The sequence below is a fragment of the Melospiza melodia genome, chromosome 1 (genome assembly GCF_035770615.1).
Source record: "Melospiza melodia melodia isolate bMelMel2 chromosome 1, bMelMel2.pri, whole genome shotgun sequence".
NCBI classification, from domain to species: domain Eukaryota; kingdom Metazoa; phylum Chordata; class Aves; order Passeriformes; family Passerellidae; genus Melospiza; species Melospiza melodia.
The window spans coordinates 50051858-50073602 of NC_086194.1; the positions used below are offsets into that span (position 1 = coordinate 50051858).

The 21745-nt window shown below is 35.7% G+C and overlaps 1 protein-coding gene across 1 annotated transcript in view; it reads right to left on the reverse strand.

Annotated features, from left to right (window-relative positions):
• The window catches only part of FBXL2 (F-box and leucine rich repeat protein 2), a 51382-nt gene that overhangs the window by 20909 nt on the left and 8728 nt on the right, over nt 1–21745 (reverse strand). The window contains exons 2-4 of the mRNA XM_063157909.1: nt 16601–16662; nt 2779–2833; nt 1259–1333 (exon numbers count right to left, since the gene is read on the reverse strand). Coding sequence (XP_063013979.1) covers nt 1259–1333; nt 2779–2833; nt 16601–16662 — 192 coding nt within the window. The remainder of the gene's footprint in view (nt 1–1258; nt 1334–2778; nt 2834–16600; nt 16663–21745) is intronic.

A 21745-nucleotide genomic window follows, 5' to 3' on the forward strand; every position in this document is an offset into this window, starting at 1 on the left:
TCAGAGGGCAACACCACTAGGTAAAATATAGGACAAAAATCTTGAAAACTTGAAAATACAATTCTGTGTTTCTAAATGCCAAAATGACTGCAAACACAGAAAAGGTCTATCAACAGGAAGGACTGCAGACCTATGGGGTTTTACTTTACTTCTTAGCAAATGAGGAACACAAGATTAAGGGCAACTGAAAACATGGCATTAAAGCTCCAAGTCTTCTTTGACACATTTAGATTAAGGCAGATGCCAAAAATCTTTCTCCTACCTCTGCAAGATCCTCTTGTTTAAGGTAAGTAGAGCACAGGAGTTGGCAATAAAGTTTTAGAAGAGTGGTGAAAAAAATTTATTTTCTATGTTACTGTAAAACTTCAGGAACAGTTTGTACCATGGTTAGCAAAATACAGCAAATGAAACACATCTGGATTTTATTCATGCAACTAAGAAGTTAAAACATAAAATACAGAAGCAAATCTATTATTGTAGTCTACATTTAATTTGTATCAACAAATAATAAAGCAGTTCAGACTGAATCAAGGAATTTTTGTTCCCCACTAATTTTTTTCTTCATTTTCAGATGTCATAATTTATTTTGTTATGCACATCTATGATAGCATTAATGCAGACATGTTTTTCTTACAGAAGACAAGCCTGCCCTTAAACCTTTCATTACACACTGGAAAGAACTTTACTTCACATGTTCCTGCATTCACACAAGGTTTAAACCTTATGAAACAAATGGTCATAAAATGGTCATCAGATAGTAACAAATCAAATCTAGGCAAGCCTGCAGTAAGAAAAGTTGTCCAGCATTTTAATGCTTCAATCTCCAAATGCTGTAGTCAAGTGCCCAGTGAGCTTCCAGCACTAGATGGCCCCCTCATAGAAGGATTTAGGACTAGCAAAACTATCCTCTAGATTGTAAAAGCAATTCCAAGAATCTCACTCCATCCAGAGGCACCGTTTACACCTTTCCTTTCTGGAAATGAGCAGGCTTGAATTTCTAGAGCCTTATATGTATATGATATATGAAAATCATCTGATACACAGCTGGCAACCAAAACTGAAACACACATCCAGGGGAAAAAAAAAAAGGCAAATACAGAGTTCTTTTCCATTTGCTCCTTCACAGTGTTATTTTCGTGATCTTAGTCTTTAAAATGTGTGAAAACAAGCACAGTATGCAGGGCACTCAAAATGGGCTATGCTCTTCAACATCTCAATAGGAATAAAAAATACCCTAAAAATGAAAAAAGACACTAACCTCTATATCCGTTTGGAAGTTAAAGAGGTCTATTCTTTGCCAATTGCTTCCATCCAGAGCTAAAACATTCCATGCCTACAGAAAACAAATATAGTTTATTTATTACTGCCACTGCCTGCTCCCTTCATTTTCCTCTCAATAATGCAATGATAAACTTGACAATTTCAGGTAGCATTTTTAAAAAGTTGTAGATATTAGCACTCATACATAGTTAAAAACATAGAATTTGAAGAAATTAATCTCAAATCTCCTAAATGGATTATACTTCAAAGGTTAACTTGTGGCTACAAAACATATATGGCAAAGCAAGATATTAAATGCAAAGCACATACACAGAAAGATTTAACCCTCCACTCTTAAAAATCTTTTGTAAAGTTTTCTAATTAGTTACTTTTGCTACATCTAAATGGAAAAAAAGTAGCTGCAGATGAGATTCCTTTCAATAAAACCACAGTTCCTCAACCTCACTAGTTACTATTCTGAGAAAACAGAAACCTTTCAGAAAACTGCTGACTTTCCACTATTAGGACCAGGCCTTTCCTTTCCATCTGCTAAGTTACATGTACATGTTTGAGAGCTTGTCCTTCAGTGTCAAAGCAATAGTAGTTCAAAGTAAAGCAAAATTAAGAAGCCAGAGAAACACAGATATGTGCAGAAAATGAGAGAAAAAAGAATACCACATCCAACTGACAAGTTTTCAGAGAAAGATAGAATTTATGCAAACGCTTTGGTTTTCTTATGCAGTTTTGTAGGTTTTAGATGAAACCTGATGTTACCTGACTCACAGGGCTTACTGAAGTTGCAGGACAGGGTGATATGTGTAAAGAATGAAACAATTACACAATTACACATTAAATCAACCAACCAATTAAATCCCAAACCAAACCCAACTGTAAGAGGAAGAAGAAAAATATGAAATTAAGTTCATTTATGTTGTATAACAATATTGTTCATTGTATGCAGTTAATGTAGAAATGGAATAGTATTCATTTTATTTCAAGAAGAAAAAATGAAGACAAGCTAAACATAAAAACTTAGCATGCCTTCACTAATATCTTGCGTGCACCTTTTTTCCTCCACTAGTAGCCCATCTACTTAACATCCATCTACTTTTGTACTTGGCAAGAAAATGATGGATCTACTTCTTAGACACATGGTGCACATTAAGCAAACTACATGGAATTTTAAGCAGCAATTACACCTGAAAAATAGTGTTATACAGCCACATGCTTTATAAAAAGCAAATGCCATTATGCCAAACGGGGCTTAATCCCTTCTCCAGATACAGAGCAAACAGGACTGGATATCTTTTCCACAGCCTTTAGTCAAAACTCCTGGACACAGCATTCAAGCCCACATCTACATACAAAACTGGGACTGCTGCTTATTTGCTTTAATAAGCTAAGAGATTGAGAATTTTTTTTTTTTAACAGGAAGCAGATTGCAATGAATCCCATCATTTGGATGTAATTAAGAGAATGGCATAGGGAACAACAAAAAAAACGAAGAGAAATACATACCTTGGAAACTTGTGCACAGCGACATAAAGTAACTATGTCCAAGAAAGAAAATATTCTAGAAAGAAAGGGAAACAACTACAATTAAAATGTTTAATTATAAATTCCAACTACTGTATGTATTCATGTTTCTTTGGTTCTATGGAAAGACACCAGTTACACAAGAAACAGGTTAACTGCTATATGAGTGTTTTACCAAATTATTTTTGGTTATTGAGACTTACAGAATAATATCATAGCTATCATCTAAAGGCAGTCAACACCACCATATGAGAACCCAGCAGGTGCTGCTTCTGAAAATCTATTTTCTGTTCCTTCTCCCTACTATAACAGATAATTTTTTCTTCTTAATTCGGAGAAACTAGCTTATATTCCTTTAATTGTGTTACAATTAAAGAAATAACTTACACAAATACTGATGAAAATTTCAGAGGTTGGTGAAGAGTAAGAAACAGATAACACATCAATAAATCCAAGTTCAAGAATCTAAGTATTAATACAAGGGACAATGACCCAAATTTGTGAAAGGATTCACAGGGACTACCAAGTCTAACACAGTATCTTTTTTTAAAAATTTACTCTACAAGAGACAACTACAGCGGAAAATTCAGATTTACTATTCTGATCATGGAACCAATTTCTCAGGTTTGTCAACTCTTAATAGTTTACAGAAAGAAATTTTTCTCTGTGAAAATGAATTTTGCTAATACCGTTTCCAAGCACCAACGAAATTGGTTCAGAGAATGTTCTCAGTGAAAAAGAAATAATTAGCTTAAGCATAAAATACAGATCCTATTAAAAATAATTTCCTATTACTGAGAATGAAAGCTATGAAATACATGAAAGATGTTCCTGTAATTCACTGATAAAATGCTACCTGATTGCCAAGGAACTTTTTCAGTGATCACACTAATGAACACTAATAAGAACAATTTCATATTATAGTTAGAGGTTAACATTGAGGAGCAAACAATTGGTAAGAGATGTGGAATTTAATTATGTAACATTCTGTTTAATGTTTTTCAAATGCAAATCTGAAGCTAGAGCTCAAAATGGATGCCTACACCTTAAGCACTGTTTTAGCTGCAGTAAGATCAAAAAAATGTAATGAAAGTACTTGTTAAACATAACAACTTTCTGGACATTTATTATGATCACTTCAGATAGTAGTCTTCCAATATTTCATTCGACACCTGGAAAGTTTTTCTTCTCTTCTTTACATTAGAGCAATATACTTTCTCAAAAATCTAACAGTCAAGCAAACAGAAGAAAAGTTGTTTTCAGAAGCCATGAAACAGTTTATAAAATCCTGTCAATAAGATTTATTTTGATAGCATCTATTTTGACATTTGAACATCCTTTCTGAGGCCTGTCCACTTCAGGAAACTTAGCAGCATTGAATGCACACAGTACATAATGTGCTCAGAAAATTGTTGGACTGTTCAGGTAAATACTGAAAAGTGTTCTCTCTCTTTTAAGAGCAGCATAAATATCAGCACCCTACCAGGAATGCTCTTCTGACATCACCCTTCTCCCTACCATGAGGGAAATGTCAGCAGATGAGATTGTCAAAATTACACAAGAGAGAGCTGCAAAAGCTTCCAGGCTTGAAGAAGCTTCCTCACAGAACCACTGTGAGAGTGGGACCTGAGGGTTATCTCAGATTTACAGAAGCACAAAAGACAGATTTCCATGCTATTTGTAAAATGAAAGAACTTGTGACACAATACTCTTGTTTAAATAAGAATGTGACATGCTTTAGAAGTGAGGCATCCAGTTCTACCAAAATAACAAACAACAGAGGAAACTGTAAAATGTTAAGGGAAAGGTTTTTTATATACCCCCTCCACTCTTGAGTTGTCTGGCAGTCTATCTTCATGTTTCATTGTTTATTGCTGTTAAGAGATTAACGCTGATGCAGGATTTTTGCTAAAAAAAAGAAGTTAAACTAAAACCAAATGGAGAACAGATGTATTTATTTTTGCTTCATTCTGTATGAAGTGACTTTTCAAAAAGTTAAAAATTGGAAGTGGTTATCCTATATTAAGAGAAGAAATATTTTAGCAAGTGTAAATATTTGTGATGCTTTTAGGGTTTTTTTTGGTTTTGTTCTAGAGAAGAACCTTTCCTGCAAGGCAGCCCAAGCTGTCCCCATCAAAACAGGTAACAACATTAAGATGCATTACCAGCAATCCGAAGCACACTTATTACCCTTCACTTATACAGTACAATAGGCAAGAGATGCCAGTAAGTACCTTTATAATCCCAAAGAGGCATCTTGCACATGTGCTTGAAAACACTCTTTTCCATGCTTTTCTATTTATTTACCCTCTACAATACAGTCTTTCATGTGTACCACTAACACACACTCGCTTGTCTCCTGGCAACCCCACAGAATTACCAGCAAATCCTTGCCAGTCAGGAAAACTGGTCAAGAAGGCACAAGACTCTGAGGTCTAAAGTAATTTCAAGTCTTTAAAAGACTTCAGAGTCTTTAAAGACTTTAAATGCAACCAACAAAAAGAGATGGGAACAGACAGTGACATTGTCTGGCATTTGGGTGAAGGGCCATCAGCAGACACTCGCAATTTTAAAAAGTGGAAAAAACTACCAAGCAGGGCAGCTGCTGGTTGTATAGCACTTCTGTCCTCTATGACCACAGCTACGTAGGTGGAAGCAGCCAGCAGCAGGATTCATTTCCACTTCAGTCTTTGGCATGTATTAACACAAGGAAATGGAAATGAAGTTAATAAATTCACAGTAATGTTTAGGATCATGCGGTCTGAGCTCTAGTGTCCCAGGCTATTCAATTCTCCATAGTTCGCCTGTATTGAGCTCAAGGAGGAAAATACACTAACCAACACTTGGAGCCCTTCAAGCCTTTTCATCCCCAGGCACACACCACTCTGGACACGTGCCTCATGAGTTTGGCCTTGGAGACCTTTCAATGCTAACAGTCCCTGCAGCACACATCAGCTTCATGCCAAAGGCACAAAGAGTTGTACAAGCTCAGAGTTCCTCAACTCCCTCACGGCAAATGAGCATTTGGCTAAAGCCTAACTTAGAGAAAAGGATCTATTCTTTATTTGAAAGCCTTCAAGACACGGAAAATCATCACCTTCTCTGGTAGTTTGTTCCACTGGTTAATCACTCTGTCAAAATGTTTCCCTTATTTCCAAGGTGAATGTCTGACTTCCAGCTCTATGCTGTTTTCTACTTTTCTTCACTAAATTAAAGAGTGCTTTAGCAGTTCATACTTTATCCTCACCAAGTTTAAAAGCCACTTATCATGTCATCTTCAATTCCTATTTTAACAGTTGTTTTACTTCAGTTCTTTAAATCTCCTTTTCTCAGCCCATTACTTTTTCAGTATGTTTCTTCAAATGTAGACATCAGAAGCATGTGCAGCATTAATTAGTATCAACAAGGCTGTACACAGACATGAAGTATGATTTCATTACCCCCATTTTCAAAGCCATTTCAGGCCATTGTAACAGCCTTTTTGACACAGCATCAGACAAGAATCATACAGAATCTCACCCATTTCTTGCCTGCTTAAAAGTGCTGCAGTTAGGATTCAAATGATTCTACTCTGGATTCTGCTTGATAATCAAGACTCACCAAAACTCAGCATAAGAGGGCCACAGATCTTTTTGAGCCACTTTCACTTCAATTTATATGGTTCTGCTGACAGGAAGTGGTTATCTACAGTCTCCAGCATCTTCCCATGTATTTCCACATGTGCTTTTTTATTCTCTTGCGCTATAAATAGGCTGCCCACCATCTTTGCAAACACAGAGACAGCTGACTCCTAACATTGCTTCCTTCCCTAAGGGGCAACAGAAAGAAACAAGCTATTTCTCAAAACCCCAACACTGTACAGTCTACCTCCTACAGAGGAAGAAATCAATTTGTGCAAGAGTCAAACTGCTTCTGTCTTGCTTTTGTAAGGCCCTTCCACATTTGATCACATGAAGAATAAGCTTTTGAAGTAATACTCCAGCAATTACTCATTGTAGATATTTTGATACAATGTTATAAGGATTGATAAAAAATGGATAATGAGATGCATGCAGTATCATACATAGACACTTTACTTCCTAGAAATTCTGGCCTTAGACCCAGAATTTGGTATGACAGAAACACCAGGTAATTTCTAAAAAGTTTCACTAAAAACCTAAGATATGGGTTTGTTTACAACTGACTTGTGAATGGAATTCCACAACCAGAACTTTTGATTTTCATACTGTTTAAATTTATACTGGCTTTGCACACAAGGACAATAACAAACTTTATCAAAATGAAAACCAAAGTAATAAGGATGAGAAATGTCTCACTTAAGACAGCACATCAAGATAACTTGCTTAGAAGATCCTTTCAACTTTGCCACACTGTCCAGTCATTACAAAACATGCACACAACAAATCTGTTATGTCTTTCCCACTTTAGACTATGGATTTCCTACTGACTTGTACAATTCCTTGCATAGCAAATCTGTTCACACTAAAGGGCTTCACATGCAATACGGAAGAGTAAAACCTATGTGCATGGAAAAAGTATCAGGGAGAAAAAGTACAGCTTCCACAGTTTGATTTTCTTTTTTTAGTAGTTTTTCTCAGCATTTTCTCCATGCATGCCCAAGCAACAGTGGAAATGGGCATCAGACACTCTTAGTTCACTATTTGTGAACACTAATTGAGTCTGAACACACATAGTGGCAAAGTCTGATAACCATCACAGAAACTGTCTTTTATTTCTTCCAAAATGTCATACTTAGCAGACAGAAACCATATTTACAAGTCTTTATACATGGAAGGTTTCTCTTTGCCTTCTGTCCTCCATTTTTCTAAACATCCTACTGAGGTATGAGGCATTTCATGGTTAAGTGTAGTCCAACAGTGTGTACAAACACTAGAATAAAAATAAGCTAGAAAACATACAGGTAAAAGAAATAACTCACAGTCTTAATTCAGAAAAGCAGAATCTTTAATGAATATTAAGTTCAACAAATAAACTTCTATTTATATGATAAAATTAGCAAAGTTAATGCTAGTGTACTTCTGAACTTCACCAACTTTGCAGCTAAATCCTGTAATACCTCATTCAATAAAACTATGAAATAATGCTTGTCCTGGAAAGATAAACAGTGAGGCACATTTAGATCTTAAGAAATTTGACTATTCTCTATAAAAAAACAAGTATCTTATCTGCCAGGACTGTTTCAATAGCAAAAGGCTGAGGAACACCAATTGCTACACAAAGCTCACATGCATTGACACCTCTAACGCAGGTCAATTATTAAAACAAACCCATTTTCACTGTGGATGAGCTATTTTGTAAAGTAAAGCACTTCAACTAAGAACTCTGTTACATGCTCCAAAACTCTCCAGTAATTTAACTCTGCTGCTTCCACTTGTAAGCAACTCAGATCTTCCTCAGATGATCTCCATAGAAAGTCTTTCAGTAAAAATGGAAAAACCACTTCTTTACAAGCCAAACCTCCTTTTCTTTCACCAAAGTACTTATTACTACAGAACATTGACATAAGTATTGGCAATTGCAAAATACTAGGCTAACTAAAGGATGTCTGACATCTATTTTCCATTGCAACAGAAATCAGCTTTGCTGGATTCATTTTAGAAAGGACAGCATCTAACCTTTTATGGTCTACATGTTACTTGCAAGACAAGTGGATCCTATTATTCATTCCTTGAAAATGAGTTTCATTTATTTGTAAAGTATGATCAAATATAACAACACAACAGCAACCTTTTCAGATACACTCAGTATCTGAAAGAAAATGCCCAATGATAAATTCAAAAAGGGCCAGTTCTGTTTAATTTTCCAGCCTCTGCTAGTCTATAATTTTTTAATATAGATTTTATTTTTATGAAGTGATTTTATGAAGTACAAATTTGGCAACTAGAACACATCTTACTAAATAAAAGCAGTCAGCCTAATGATTAGTTCATAGTGGTTTAAATTGCAGCCCACAGTCCTAATACAACCCACTGGCCATTCCAACTATCCTACAGTCTCTTTTTTCTCAGGAGTGAAGGGATTATAGTCTGGGCACCAAACAGCCAAAAATCCACCATACCCACCCTGCACATTAGTGCCAAGCTAGAGAAGTGGATAACTAACATGATGCACTGGCAACATGCAGCTTAGGGACACTCCATAAACCACAGGTGTCATGTGCTTTGGTTAGTTGCTGGAGTAGGATTCAGTAGATCTGATCCAAACTGTAGCTCTGATACTGGCCTGGAGGATGACCTTTAACAAAAGACTTCTCTTCCTGATGTCTGTGTTTGCATCATGAAAACACAGAAAATAATGTTCACCTCTTCCATAAGTACTTCATGAATTACAGACAAAAAAGTCTCAGGTATTTTTATGTATGGTTTTCTATTTAAACTGTCTCTTATCAATATCTAAGAATATTTTTTTTTTCTTTTTAGAAAGCAGAGTATCTTTTGACTGCCTTTTTGTTCTTTGATGGCACTTTTCACATGGAAATGAGGAAGAACATTTCCCCCTCTGCCCCCATCTAAAAAGCAGACTTCATTATATCACTAATACCTCTGAACATTTACTTCTGATAATGAACAAATTAAGAGACTGAGTTTAAATAAGCTCCAGTTTCAAGTTAAATAAAGCCCTACACTGAATTAAGTCACCACTAAATATGAGATTCCAAAGAGAGGTTTAGTAGCAAATAAAAGAAAAAATGAAACAAAATAAATGGTAAAGTACAATTCCAAAGGTTGTTAAAATTATTGCTATATTCCTTTCAGCTGTTACTCCTCCTTCAAATACTTATTTACTTTTGTTTTGTTTGTTCCAGTGTGACTAATCCTTTATCACAAGCATGTTCTTACTGAGAGATAATACTTGTAACTTGAACCAAGTAAAGCTAAAGCACTCCATTTATAAGGAAGCCTCAAGCAGAAACATTAAAGAAAATATTTGCTTTTCAAAATTCACAAACTTTACTTAGCACCATGACACAATAAAAGCCCACTTCCATTTCCATACCTCCTCTTCCTCATTAACACAATATACAAGAGGACTAGTGTGAAATTTTCTGCATCTATTCTTCAAGCCTCTCACTCACATTTTTAAAGGAATTCCATCTGAAATATTGCTGCCCAAAACATTCCATTTTGAGCTTACACTGGCACTTGTTTGTGAACAAAACCAAATCACTTAAAACTACTAAATAGAGGATGGCAGCTACCTACTCCAATTTCAAACTGAATTGTTCATATAATCATTTGCAAATGTTTAGCATCTCACACAAAGAAGGCAGAAAATGCATACAAAGTGCCGACTGGTGAGGCAAAGAATTGGAAAATATAAACTTGCATCTGGAAGTGATCTTGGTAAGAATTTCATAAGCAGACAAACAATGCATGTAGCAATGCAAAGAAAAGGTCAACATGAGACCTCCTCCACATTCTGAAGGGGTATACTGACCACCAAGCATTGATTCAGCCTTCAGTTTCTTCAGGCAGAGCCCAAATTCTGTCCTGAACATGAGATAAGTCACTGGAAAGTTTTATAACACTATCCCTCTTCAGAATAAAAGGAAATTTTTCTTTAAAAAGCTGATTCATGAGAAAATTGCAACTTACTGCATTGTCTGTGTGTATTTGAAATTACATACACTACCTTGAAGTCTGAAGAAACAGAGAAACTAAATGACTATACATTGTAACATTACATAAATCATGTTATAACAAAAATAGCATTGATAATGTGATATTATTTTTTAAATTGCTGCCAAAGCACATAAGGATTCTGAAAGAACCATGTATATCTTATATAGTCCTAAAATAATTATAATTCTGTTGTTTTTCTAGCTAAAGATCAAAATATTTAACTAATTTCCAAAGGCCTTGCCCATGACCTGTGTCTGTGGCTCATTCAGATCATTTACTCATTTTAACTTCTGATCACTTTTTGGGAGGTAAGGACCACTGGAAATGAATATATGACTCCACAGAAGTGAGTCAGGATTTGCTATTATGCTGTCATCTGTTGCATTGTTCCTGCTTGCTTCTTGTCAGTGTTAGTCTCCACATTTCTAGTTAGCAAATATTTAAAGGATACTCACACCATATTGAGTACTGCAAATTAGTGCTGCTCTGCACTAATTCTTTGGACAGATGTACTTCAGGCATGTTAAATTAAAAGACTTAATGAAAATTACTTGTTGTGAGGCAATATTAGGATTTGCTTTACAAAAACCATAGGTTTGTGAAATATACAGAAAAGAAGTCTTACTTTCATAAGAAACATAATCCCTTCAGTTTATAACCTGTAAATAGTTTACATACTTGTATCAATTTGGCTCTTTCTAATTCTAAACAGTTTAACTGTAATTGTTTGGCAGACTACTATAGAGGACTTTGAAGACTTGCAAAACACTCTAAAATCAAAATAGAAGATTGCATGTGCATTATAAAACTGGACTGTTTCCTGAGACTGTCAAACACTAAGCAACAATCTCAGCCATTCAGGGTGAAATATTTCCCTATTTAATTAAAATACAGATACTTGTGGAGGGGAAAATGAATCATGTCTGATATGACAGATTGTTTTTTCCTTTCCCCTTCAAAACACATATATTGCTTTTCTGCTTACAAAATTCTTACCAACCAAGAACTGCTCCAGACAAAAGGCTTATATTTTTCAGGTCTCTGACTCACTAGTCAGTACTCTGTATACTAAGATACAGCAGCCAAACTTTACAGCAATTGTGGGCCATCCAAGTACCTCCAGGTCCTAGCTAAGAAATACCCATGGCATTATGACAATTTCTTATTGTAGCCTTTGCTGTATTTCTTCTCTATTTCCCTCACAGTTAAGCACACAGATGGTAAAGCATCACTTCAAATCTATCAAATACTATTTTTGACTTCACCAGTTTTAAGCTTACAGTAACTTTTTCTCTACAGCAATGAACACACTAAAAGCTCGGCAAAAAGCAGCATGCAGTAATAAAAACAAAAAATAGAAACATGAAAACTTTATTATAATGAAAAACTTCATCAAAAGTTTATCACATGAAAACTTCAACTCTCAAGCTGCATATTATTGCCTACAAGAATTGCTGCTGCTGGAATGCCACTCCTGGGTTCCTCTCCTAATTTCAGTCCCAAAACTTTACTTTTCCTCTTCTAAATCTGATTGACCACTCATATTTTGAGACTGATAGCAAAGACCTATTTTTAAGTACATGCACTCAAAAAGTATGGTTTACAACAGAACTCACAATAGTTTCTATATCTGAGGTATAATTTATGAAATTGGTACTTTGTAGGCAGAAAGGAACTGAAAATGGTTTAAGCAGCTGAAAGGGACAAACATCTCTGCTCCTTAAGCTTACTACTTTTGTAAAAAAACTTACAGTTTTCACAGAGCATTAGTAGGTAAAATACAAATTAACAAATGTTTCTCATCTTTCTACATGCCAAAAGAACTGGCTGTATCGGCCTTTTCAAAAGTGCTTGGTTACTTTTTATCAAGCCAAAAAAAAAAAAATCAGGACATTCTAACACTAATTACATAGACTTCATTTTTTTGGTCTCAATTTATTTTCAAATGCACACTGTAACTGTAATAATCCATTGTTTTAGGGTTTTTCCCCAGCAATTAAAAAAAAACCAAAACAATCAGGAGGTGATTTAAGGCAGTGAGATCTTACTAGGAAAGTTACCACTAAAATTGTACTAGCCTGACTTGATTTCTCATTGTTCTGATGACAGGTAAGTGTTTATGAATTTCAGACACCAATTCAATTCTACAATGAATGTCCTGTATATTCAATTGATGCTTTCTCATAAACATATAGGTTAACAACAACAACAAAAAAAAGCTACAATCATCCAAAACCTGTTTCAATTGCACAATTTATAATACCACCACACAATTCTTAAACATCATACAAATGAGCATTTATTCAGCCTTTTACTCTTGCAATATGTAACAGTAGAGGGGAACGAGCATTCCTTGCCAACTGGCAAACTAATAGCACTTCAACAGCTAACACGGGTGATAATTTTTCCTTTAGCCTGAATACTCCAAAAAAGTTTTTTTAGAAGCAGACTATTTCTTTCACAGGTAAAAATATACTCCAATATTACAAATAAAAATGAATGTCCATAAACCAGAAAGAGTTACACATTAAATACCTCCCTTTCTCCACTCCAGCTATACCACCAACCTCAAAATATAACTGGCCCCTCCAAACAAGGGTCTTCTTCAAAAGCACCACTGTCCATATTAATCACATATCCTCCTCCTCCTCTGCCCAGTTATCTGAGTCTGCTTGAGAAAGAACAAATAATCTCCCATTTCTTATCCTTCCAAACAAGTTTTGTGCTTGGGAAGTTTGGGGTCTCAACTATTTACTTAGAAGCATACTAGATACTCCACAGAAAATGTGCAACAGACATGACACTGGCTTGAAAACCTTCCAATATAACTCTGGTTGTTACATTAGTAATTGCAATCATAATATTAAAAGTGGTGGTGATGATGATGATGATGAACTGCAGTAAAAGACCAAGGGATAACTTTGTTCAACTTTAGAGTATGCAAGTATAACAACACTATTCTATGAATAAATTTCAAAGTGGTTTTATTTTTTAAGTCTACCATCAGTAAAGTTTTTCAATTTTAGAGGAAAAAATTGGACTGACTGCTTGTTATAGTCAGATTACATAAATTTAAATACTTCATGCAAATGAGAACAAGATCAACTCTGGAAATAGAAGAAATTGTGTTTACATTTAATTTCCAGGTATTTGTAACAAGATATTAATCACATTTTTTCCACAAGTCCAATGGGGTTTTTTTAAAAGTGGGCTGTAATGCTAACAGCTTTCATACATATCTGATACAAGCAAGAAGCAAACTAAGTACATTTGATAACACTTTCAGTGGTATTTACTGTTCAGTTCCAGCTCTCTGAGCAAAATGTTTCCACTGCAACTGGTTTACTCTCCTTTTAATTAAAAGGTAGACTGCAGAGCTAATAAAGGAAAAACAATTAGAATATTAATTACACCCAGTGCAGCAATATTTAACCTCTCCTGTCATTGTCTTGCCATAGGGCAAGGCAATTTTAAAGCATGCTGCAGCATGAACAGACAGTGTTTCAGGAGTCCAAAGGCATTCAGACTCAGGCTTACAACAGCCTTTAGGTGAAGGCTCATAAAACAAATTCCCCACTGATAAAGCTTTAGACAGGCAGGTCTGTGCCCTGAAACTTCCTTAGATATCCACATCCTGCAGGGATGAGAACCCAGATGCATAGATGCATGTCCCTCTCTCTGACATGCTCTGCCATTGGCCTTGTGAGTTTGTCCCTGCAGCAGTATAATTTCAAAAGGAGATTTACAGAGCACCTCTCTCACACTTCTCCTTCCATTCCATTTCAAAACTCTGGTGATCAGCACAGTCTTGTGGGTATAATGAAACATGCACTTTATTTCTCTCTGGCAGAGCAGACCCATGAGATCATCATGTTCTTTATGGAGAAAGCTGACAGTCCCAGTTCAGTTTCTCAGATCATCAACTCTTCCAGCTACATCTGCAACACCACTTTAGTAAATCACCATGCAATTGCAAAAAGGACGTTCATGCACAAAAAAATAGATGGTTGGCTGAATCAGTTCCGTGTATGCTTGGCCTGGGATATTTTATGTTCTTGTTCCAGCCCCACAAAGCCTTTCAACCATGCAAAAGGCTTCTTTAGACACTGCTGTAACAGTGTACTGGCAGGGATTAGCTGCACCACTTCCTCAAATCCAAGATAAGCCTCAAGTTGCTTTGTACAAAGCTAACTTGAATATAAGAACAAACAGCTAAGCCACTGGTAGAATCTAATTACTTGGACTTGTTTGTTTGGATTTTATTCCTGCTGAATTCTTTAAAATCAGAGAATCACAGAATGGGTCAGGTTAAAAAGGAACACAGAGGGTCATGCAGTTCAACCTCCCTGTTCAAGCAGGGTCATCCTGGAGCACATGGTACAGGATTTCATTCAGATGGTTCTTGAATATCCCCCTTGAGGAGACTCCACCACCACTCTGGGCAATCTGTTCCAGTGCACGGCCACCCACACAGTAAAGAAGTTCTTCCTCACATTCAAGTGGAACTTCCTGTGTCCCAGTTTATACCTGTTGCCTCTTGTTCTATTGCTAGGCACCACTGAGAAGCACCTGGCTCCCTCCTCTTGGCATCCTCCTTTCAGGTACAGATAAACATTGATGAGGGCTCCTCTCAGTCATCTCTTCTTGATGCTGAACAGGTCCAACTCCCTCAGCCTCTCTCTTAGGAAAGATGCTCCAAAAGAGATCTTCACTATCTCAGTGCATGATACTTTTCACTACTTAAACCATATAAACAAATTATAGTCAATTACATAAATGACATACTTAGCATCCATAACAGTGAAAAGGACAGTAATTTCCATAAATATTGGGGAGTCCTAATGCTTGAAAAGAAGGGCTTGCAGACCATGATTTTTAGCTAAGGAGGCAGCATCCTACACTGACTTTTATCTTGTGGCTCATGTGTGACATTGAGTTCAACAAAACAAGAGGTATGAGAATTCCTGTTCAGGGCATCCTTAAGTGACCGTCTCTTTTAATCACATTTTCTGAACAGTTCCAAGAGTCTACAGTCTGCCACCACATGGAATATATCTCAACAAAAACGAAAAGCCTTTTAAAATTCAATTCCTTTAACAACAGTCTACTTTTTAAATATCATTGTGAGAGCACTGTGATAGTCACAATGATTTTAGGAGCATTTTCTTTGAGTGCAAGATGCAAAATACCATTGAGACATTCTTCCACTTCAAATCAGACTAAAGCAGCGACATACACCCAAGCTGACCCAAACATCTCTTCAGTATATTAAGAAAAAAATCATCAGCTCAATTTTAATAACACCACTACTAAAAACTGTAAACGATCCTAACGAAATATTTTTTCTTTTTTTTCTTTCACCTTGAGGATTAGCCTGTAACAAATCCTCTCTGTAGGTACAGAAGACATTGCTGACCTGGTTCAGTTCCAGCTCTGCAGTGGCCACATCCAACCAAGCAATAGCTCCACATTTGGCAGTTGGTTTATTCTATGCATGAAATCAACTTTCAACCATATGAGAGCATGAAAACATCCACCAGTAGTAATGGGCTGAACTTACTGATCTTGGTCTTCTAGGCAACTTTTGCAAAGATGATCTACTCACACACCAGCAAGCTGATAAAATTTATGAGTAACCCAATGACTACAGTAAGAAAAATCTCTCTGTTGGTTCTACCTTATATAACACAGACTGGCAGTAATGGTAATAGAGCTTTTCACTTTATTATTTAGATAGAGCAGTGACTTTTTGGGAAGCTCTGACATTGAATTTTTATTTTATTTTGTTATAATAAAGTTCATGGCACAAAGAGTGTGAGCTACGCTAGAGAATTAGGCTCTTCAGACAGATACAAAACACTGAGAGTGTGGAACAGCTGACTACTTGGTACACCAAAGTTTTATGGACATTTTATTTCACTTCTGCTTCTGACATGCAAGTCAAAAATCACAACTAAATTACATCTTCCATGGTACAGTATAACTTGAACACATTAAAACAAATCAAGGCAACAAGGTCAAGAATTCCAAGAACTAAATCAGGTGTGTTATTTATTTCAAGAGGATTTAAGAAAGAATGAACAGCACTTGATAGCCTGTAAAACCCACAAGCAACATACAATCCTCAGGTTTTTACTCCTTACAATGTTATGTACAATTACCTTAACAGAAGTTCTTTGGGTAGTTTTTTGTTAATAAGGGCTTCATCATTATTTGAGAAAACCTAGAAACAGAAAGAAAAAAACACTATTTTAAAAACCAACAAGAAAAACATCTTTTGAAGAGGCTATTCACCTTCTACTTAGGTGCTTAATTCTCTTCAATTACTGTTAATATAAAGTTTTCAACATTTTAGTTGTCAATACTATAAAATTATTTCAATGTACAGAACAAAGCCACACCCCCATATACACCTGCTCTTCCCTAGTGCTAATTTAACCACACAGAAATTGTGGAGCAACCTAATAATTATGAAGCCAACACACTTACACTGCACAAAGAAGTATTTCAAACAGTAGAGAAACTTCAAGCAAGACATGTACAAACACACAGTGGCTGCACAGTCCTAAAACTGTCCCATTACAAAAAAAAATTCTGGACACTTCCCATTTATTCAGGTCCCTCCTTTCACCTTCTACAGTGTAAATACTTTGGCCCAGGCATGTGAATATGGATAAAATATAACTATCTGTATATTTAAAGAATTTAGTGCCACAGATAGGACAGCAACTGCTATGTAAGCAAAGTAAGCAGATCAAAAAATGCTACAAGAAAAATTGAAAATACCTCTCACCCAAACTTTATATAATTAATACTTATCCTAAGAGGGGAAAAAAAGACTAAAAGAAAACATCCAAGGAAAAAAGCAGGCAATACTAAAGTTATATAGTCAACAGCTAAATAGAAAGACTAAAACAAATATGTTGACCAGATTTACAACTTAGTCTAAATATTTAAGTTTGAGAAATTTTACCACAGGAACACAAGCACTACACAAAACAGAAGGTGAAATGGAATTTAAGGAACCATAGCAAAGACTGGAAGATGGCAAAGTCACAAGCAATCATTTCCTGTGTAAAGAGAAGAGCTTTAGGGAGTTCATTTTCTGTCCATAATACCAGAAACAAGATCTAGGAAGAAGGATCCAAACCAGATGAGTTTTCTGAACACTAAAAGGTAAACATGAAAATCACACAATACATTAAAACAACTGGAGGAAATCTTCTCCCTTCATTAAGCATATGCTGTTCTTGACATCAGGATATTGTTGTTCATCCTACTATCCACACACATTCAATACTTGGAAACTATTTGCTTTGTTTCTTGTTTAAAAAAATGAAAATAGGTCCATAAAAGCAAAGAAAGAAAAAAAAATGCTGAATATAAGCTCAGTTCTGTCTTCATAAAGGAAGGGAGACAGCAAAACTTACACACCTGGGAATTTTGAAAATATCTCCCAAAAAATATTGTAAGATTTGAAAACTTGAACCTTCTTCTGGCTGCTGCCAAGAACCTTTTTACTCTTCCAGTACATCCTAGACTGATTCTAAGTTTAACTGCATACTACCATTTCAATTTTGACACAGATTTCTTCACCCACTACCTCTGTGCACGGCTATCCACAGCTCTAAAGACAATAAAGCTGTCAACTTTCAGTAGGACTGACAAGTTGAATCAAGCTTCCTTTTCCAGCAACTGGAGCAGCACTTTTATTCAGACTGGGTACTACAGATATTCAAAGCATAAAACCGCCATGAACACATATTTCAATAGGACAATTCCAGCTCCTTCAGAGGAGAGGCATTGGCTTTAAGCAGTTCCACACGGCTGACCACAGGCTCAGCTTTGCTCTGGCTGTTTTATATCCAATACCCATTGCTGCTGATACTTTCAGCCTTTAGGCTGAAATATACCATGTACATCAATGACATTTTTAGAACTGGTTGAATGCTTCTGACTTTGACAACTCATAGGTTTATGAATTATTCACATGTGTGCCATTTTTACATTATACACTACTCAAAATTTGCAGTTTGGAGCCTGAAAACGATAGAATATATTGGGATTTTTGTTTTAAAGAAGAGACTGTATGCCTAATTGTGTTTACAGCAGAACTCATCCAGAAAAAAGGGGCATATATGCCATCCTCATAGAAGTTAGGATCACTAAACAGTCAAGTAAGGAAATATTCCTGTGCATTGTAGGTTAGGAACATAAATCACAGAAAAAGGATGTCACCTCCATGAGAGCATGCAAAGTCTGTGACAAAACAGACAAGTTAACTTACATCTCATTAATCTTGGTTGAGAATCTGAACACTCAGTATTACAAACCTAAAAATTCTCTTTTAACTTAAATTATTCCATAGCTGCAGACAATGCCTCAAAAGTTATATCATCTAGCTGATATATATATGAATAAGCATATATTTTTAAATAAAGCTACTTTGCAGAGTGCTACTAGTTTACATGTGTGCTGTCACTTTGCCTGTATAAAAAAATCTAACTACCCTTTTTTTTGCACCACAGATTCTCAAGTACACAGTAACATGGAGATATATATACAAAGAGATATATATATACTTACATATATATATATGCTCATTGTGTGAGGATAGCACAGGATTTGAGTTAGCAAGGTATGAGGCAAGTTGCTCTAAAGACCTGAGCATGCATTATAGCTCTCTGTGTTAAATAGTATTTTCAACTACTCCTCAACAGAAGTGAATTAGCTACAAATCACAGCACAGTAGTAAGTACTGTCCCTCCAAGGCCAAGCTGAAAGGCTAAACCTACAACCAAACCAGCAACTATTAGGAAAAAAGCTTATCATTTTTATGCTTATGTAAGAATTTTCTAAAGTTAAAGTTGGATGGACAAACTATTTTGAATACATGACAGCTTATCTGATCAATATGGTTCATTTAGGAATCCCAGCTAAAACTGGAAAAAGCACAGCTTTTACTACATAGTACAAGATGTGTGTGACCTGCCCAGCCACACAAAGTACCACACCTGCTACACCAGCCACAGATGAGGCCACAAACACATCCAAAGGTGTTTTCCCTCAAACAGCAACTTTTGTGCGTTCTTCTATGTATTAGCAGCAGTTCTCATATAATAATGTATTATTATTATTATGGAATAAGCACATCTAGAAAAATGGAAGTGTCTCTTTAAAGTACTCTGTTACTCTGTGAAAGTTTATCAGCCTCCAGAGCCATATTGCGTTTGCATCTCAGAAAAAGAGAGGCTGCTTTAAAGGCCCCTCAATAAGTTTTCCCCTAGCAGAGAACAGACACAGGACAAATGGAGGAGTCGTTTTCTAGATAAATATTTGTAACATGGTTTCAAATACATGCAAGCAAAGAAAGAAGATAGAAGGTGCAAATAACAATAAATTCATTGTTTGAATAGTTTTTGATGATTTAAAACTTCCATTACTGAAGCAAGAACCCTAGTACATCCATGTATTGTTATTTTTATTTTTTTACTTATTTTTTATTACATAACCTCTAGTTTTCTGTTTCTATTTATAAAAAAAAAAAACTCACCAAAAGCATTCTGTTAAGGAAATGTCTGATCACTGTAACATATTATAGTATTCTTGCCAAATATCCTTTTTTTTTCTTTACTTACAGATCATGCTGACAATGACATGCCCTCAGAATACCTGTACGCAGTAATCCAAAATAACAATTAAGAATACCCTGAATGTACAAAGAATATTTCTCCTCTCATTGCTTTAGTATTTGGTAGCAAGTTTGACTGTGTTAAAGATAGGGTATCTCAAACTCTACAAAAGTATGGTGTTGACTGTATAAAATCCCCAAATACATACAAATCTGTGCACAAGGAAAAAGGATGTGATTGAACATGTGTAATAAATGTTACTCCAAAATCAGTTTCAAATTTCCTGTAAACACAAGAAGAGTTACAGAAGATCTCTACATACTAAAAGAATTGCAAGAACAAATAACACAAAACAAAATCCACAAGAGAAAACTGTAATTCCTTATTACTTGGCTCTTGAGCCATTTCTTACATTCCTTAACTGATCTCTCTTGGTAAAACCTTCATTGTACTTTTGGAAGATTGGTTATGAGCTAAAAAGGGAATATTTTCTTTAAAAATTACCTGAGAGCTTCTCACATTTAATTTCTTTAGCAACCACATTTTTAAAATTTCTTTATAACATAAACAAAACACCGGTTGTGTAAATCTGTGAAACCCAGAAAGGATAATTTCTCCATTTGAATTCCCTTTCCATATTATTAAACATATTAATTGCCACTAGTCCTAGAACATTACTTCTTAGCACACCATACTTAGCATGCCACCACTGAAAGCACCACATTAATCTCTTCTGGTCTAGCAGCTAGTGATAAGCGTCTCCTGTTTTCATCAGAATTAATGGGATGAAGAAATCTTTTCTGATAGAGTTATTTCAAGATCAAAATAAGGTTATACTACTAATTTTGGTGACAGTCCTTATATATATATTTTTTTAAGCATGCAATTTCAGTTGTCATTCAGTCTTCTATTGAAGAGGACTATTTTCTTAACAGATGAAACAGTTTTGGTAGCAGCTCATCCATTATGGCTCAGTTCCACTGAGATATTTATGTATCTAATTTCCACTGAAATCGGAGTAGATAAGGACTTTCAACCTGTCAACTTCTCAAATCAAAAGTTATTAAAAACCAGACTCTCAAAAATAGCCTTGCTTAGTAGCATGCTAAAGGAATTATGGGCAAAAGTAGGTTTGGAGAAGATGAAGTGTGAAAGACTCTAAAGAGCATCAGCAAAATGCATATATACTGAAAACAAGGCTGAAGTATTTATCAATTCAGGAATAAAACCAACATTGGGTCATTTTCACCAAAGGGGAAAATAGGCTGGAATTAAATCCATATATTCCCGTCCCTTCTATGGTTGACAGAGCACACATGCTATTTAAATTGTAAATACAGCCATACGTATAAAGTATCAAGTCTTTCAGGTTTTCACAGGCAAGAACAATTTTTATTAAGTATTATCCATGCAGTAATAGGCATGGTAAAACCAAATTTTAAAGGAAAATCCTGAGAAAATAAAATTCAGGTTTTATTCAGTACCTTGATACGCAGATTTTTGTTGCCAAACAAAACCCAGCAGCTTGCTGCACACCCCTCCTCCTCTACTGAGACACCTAATTGTTGCCTGTGCAATTTTGTTTTGCTGTGGTATTGAAAGCACCTGGTGCTATAGTGGTAGGAAAGCCACCAAATCGGCTTTGCTACCCAGAGCAGCTCACAAGCAAACTAA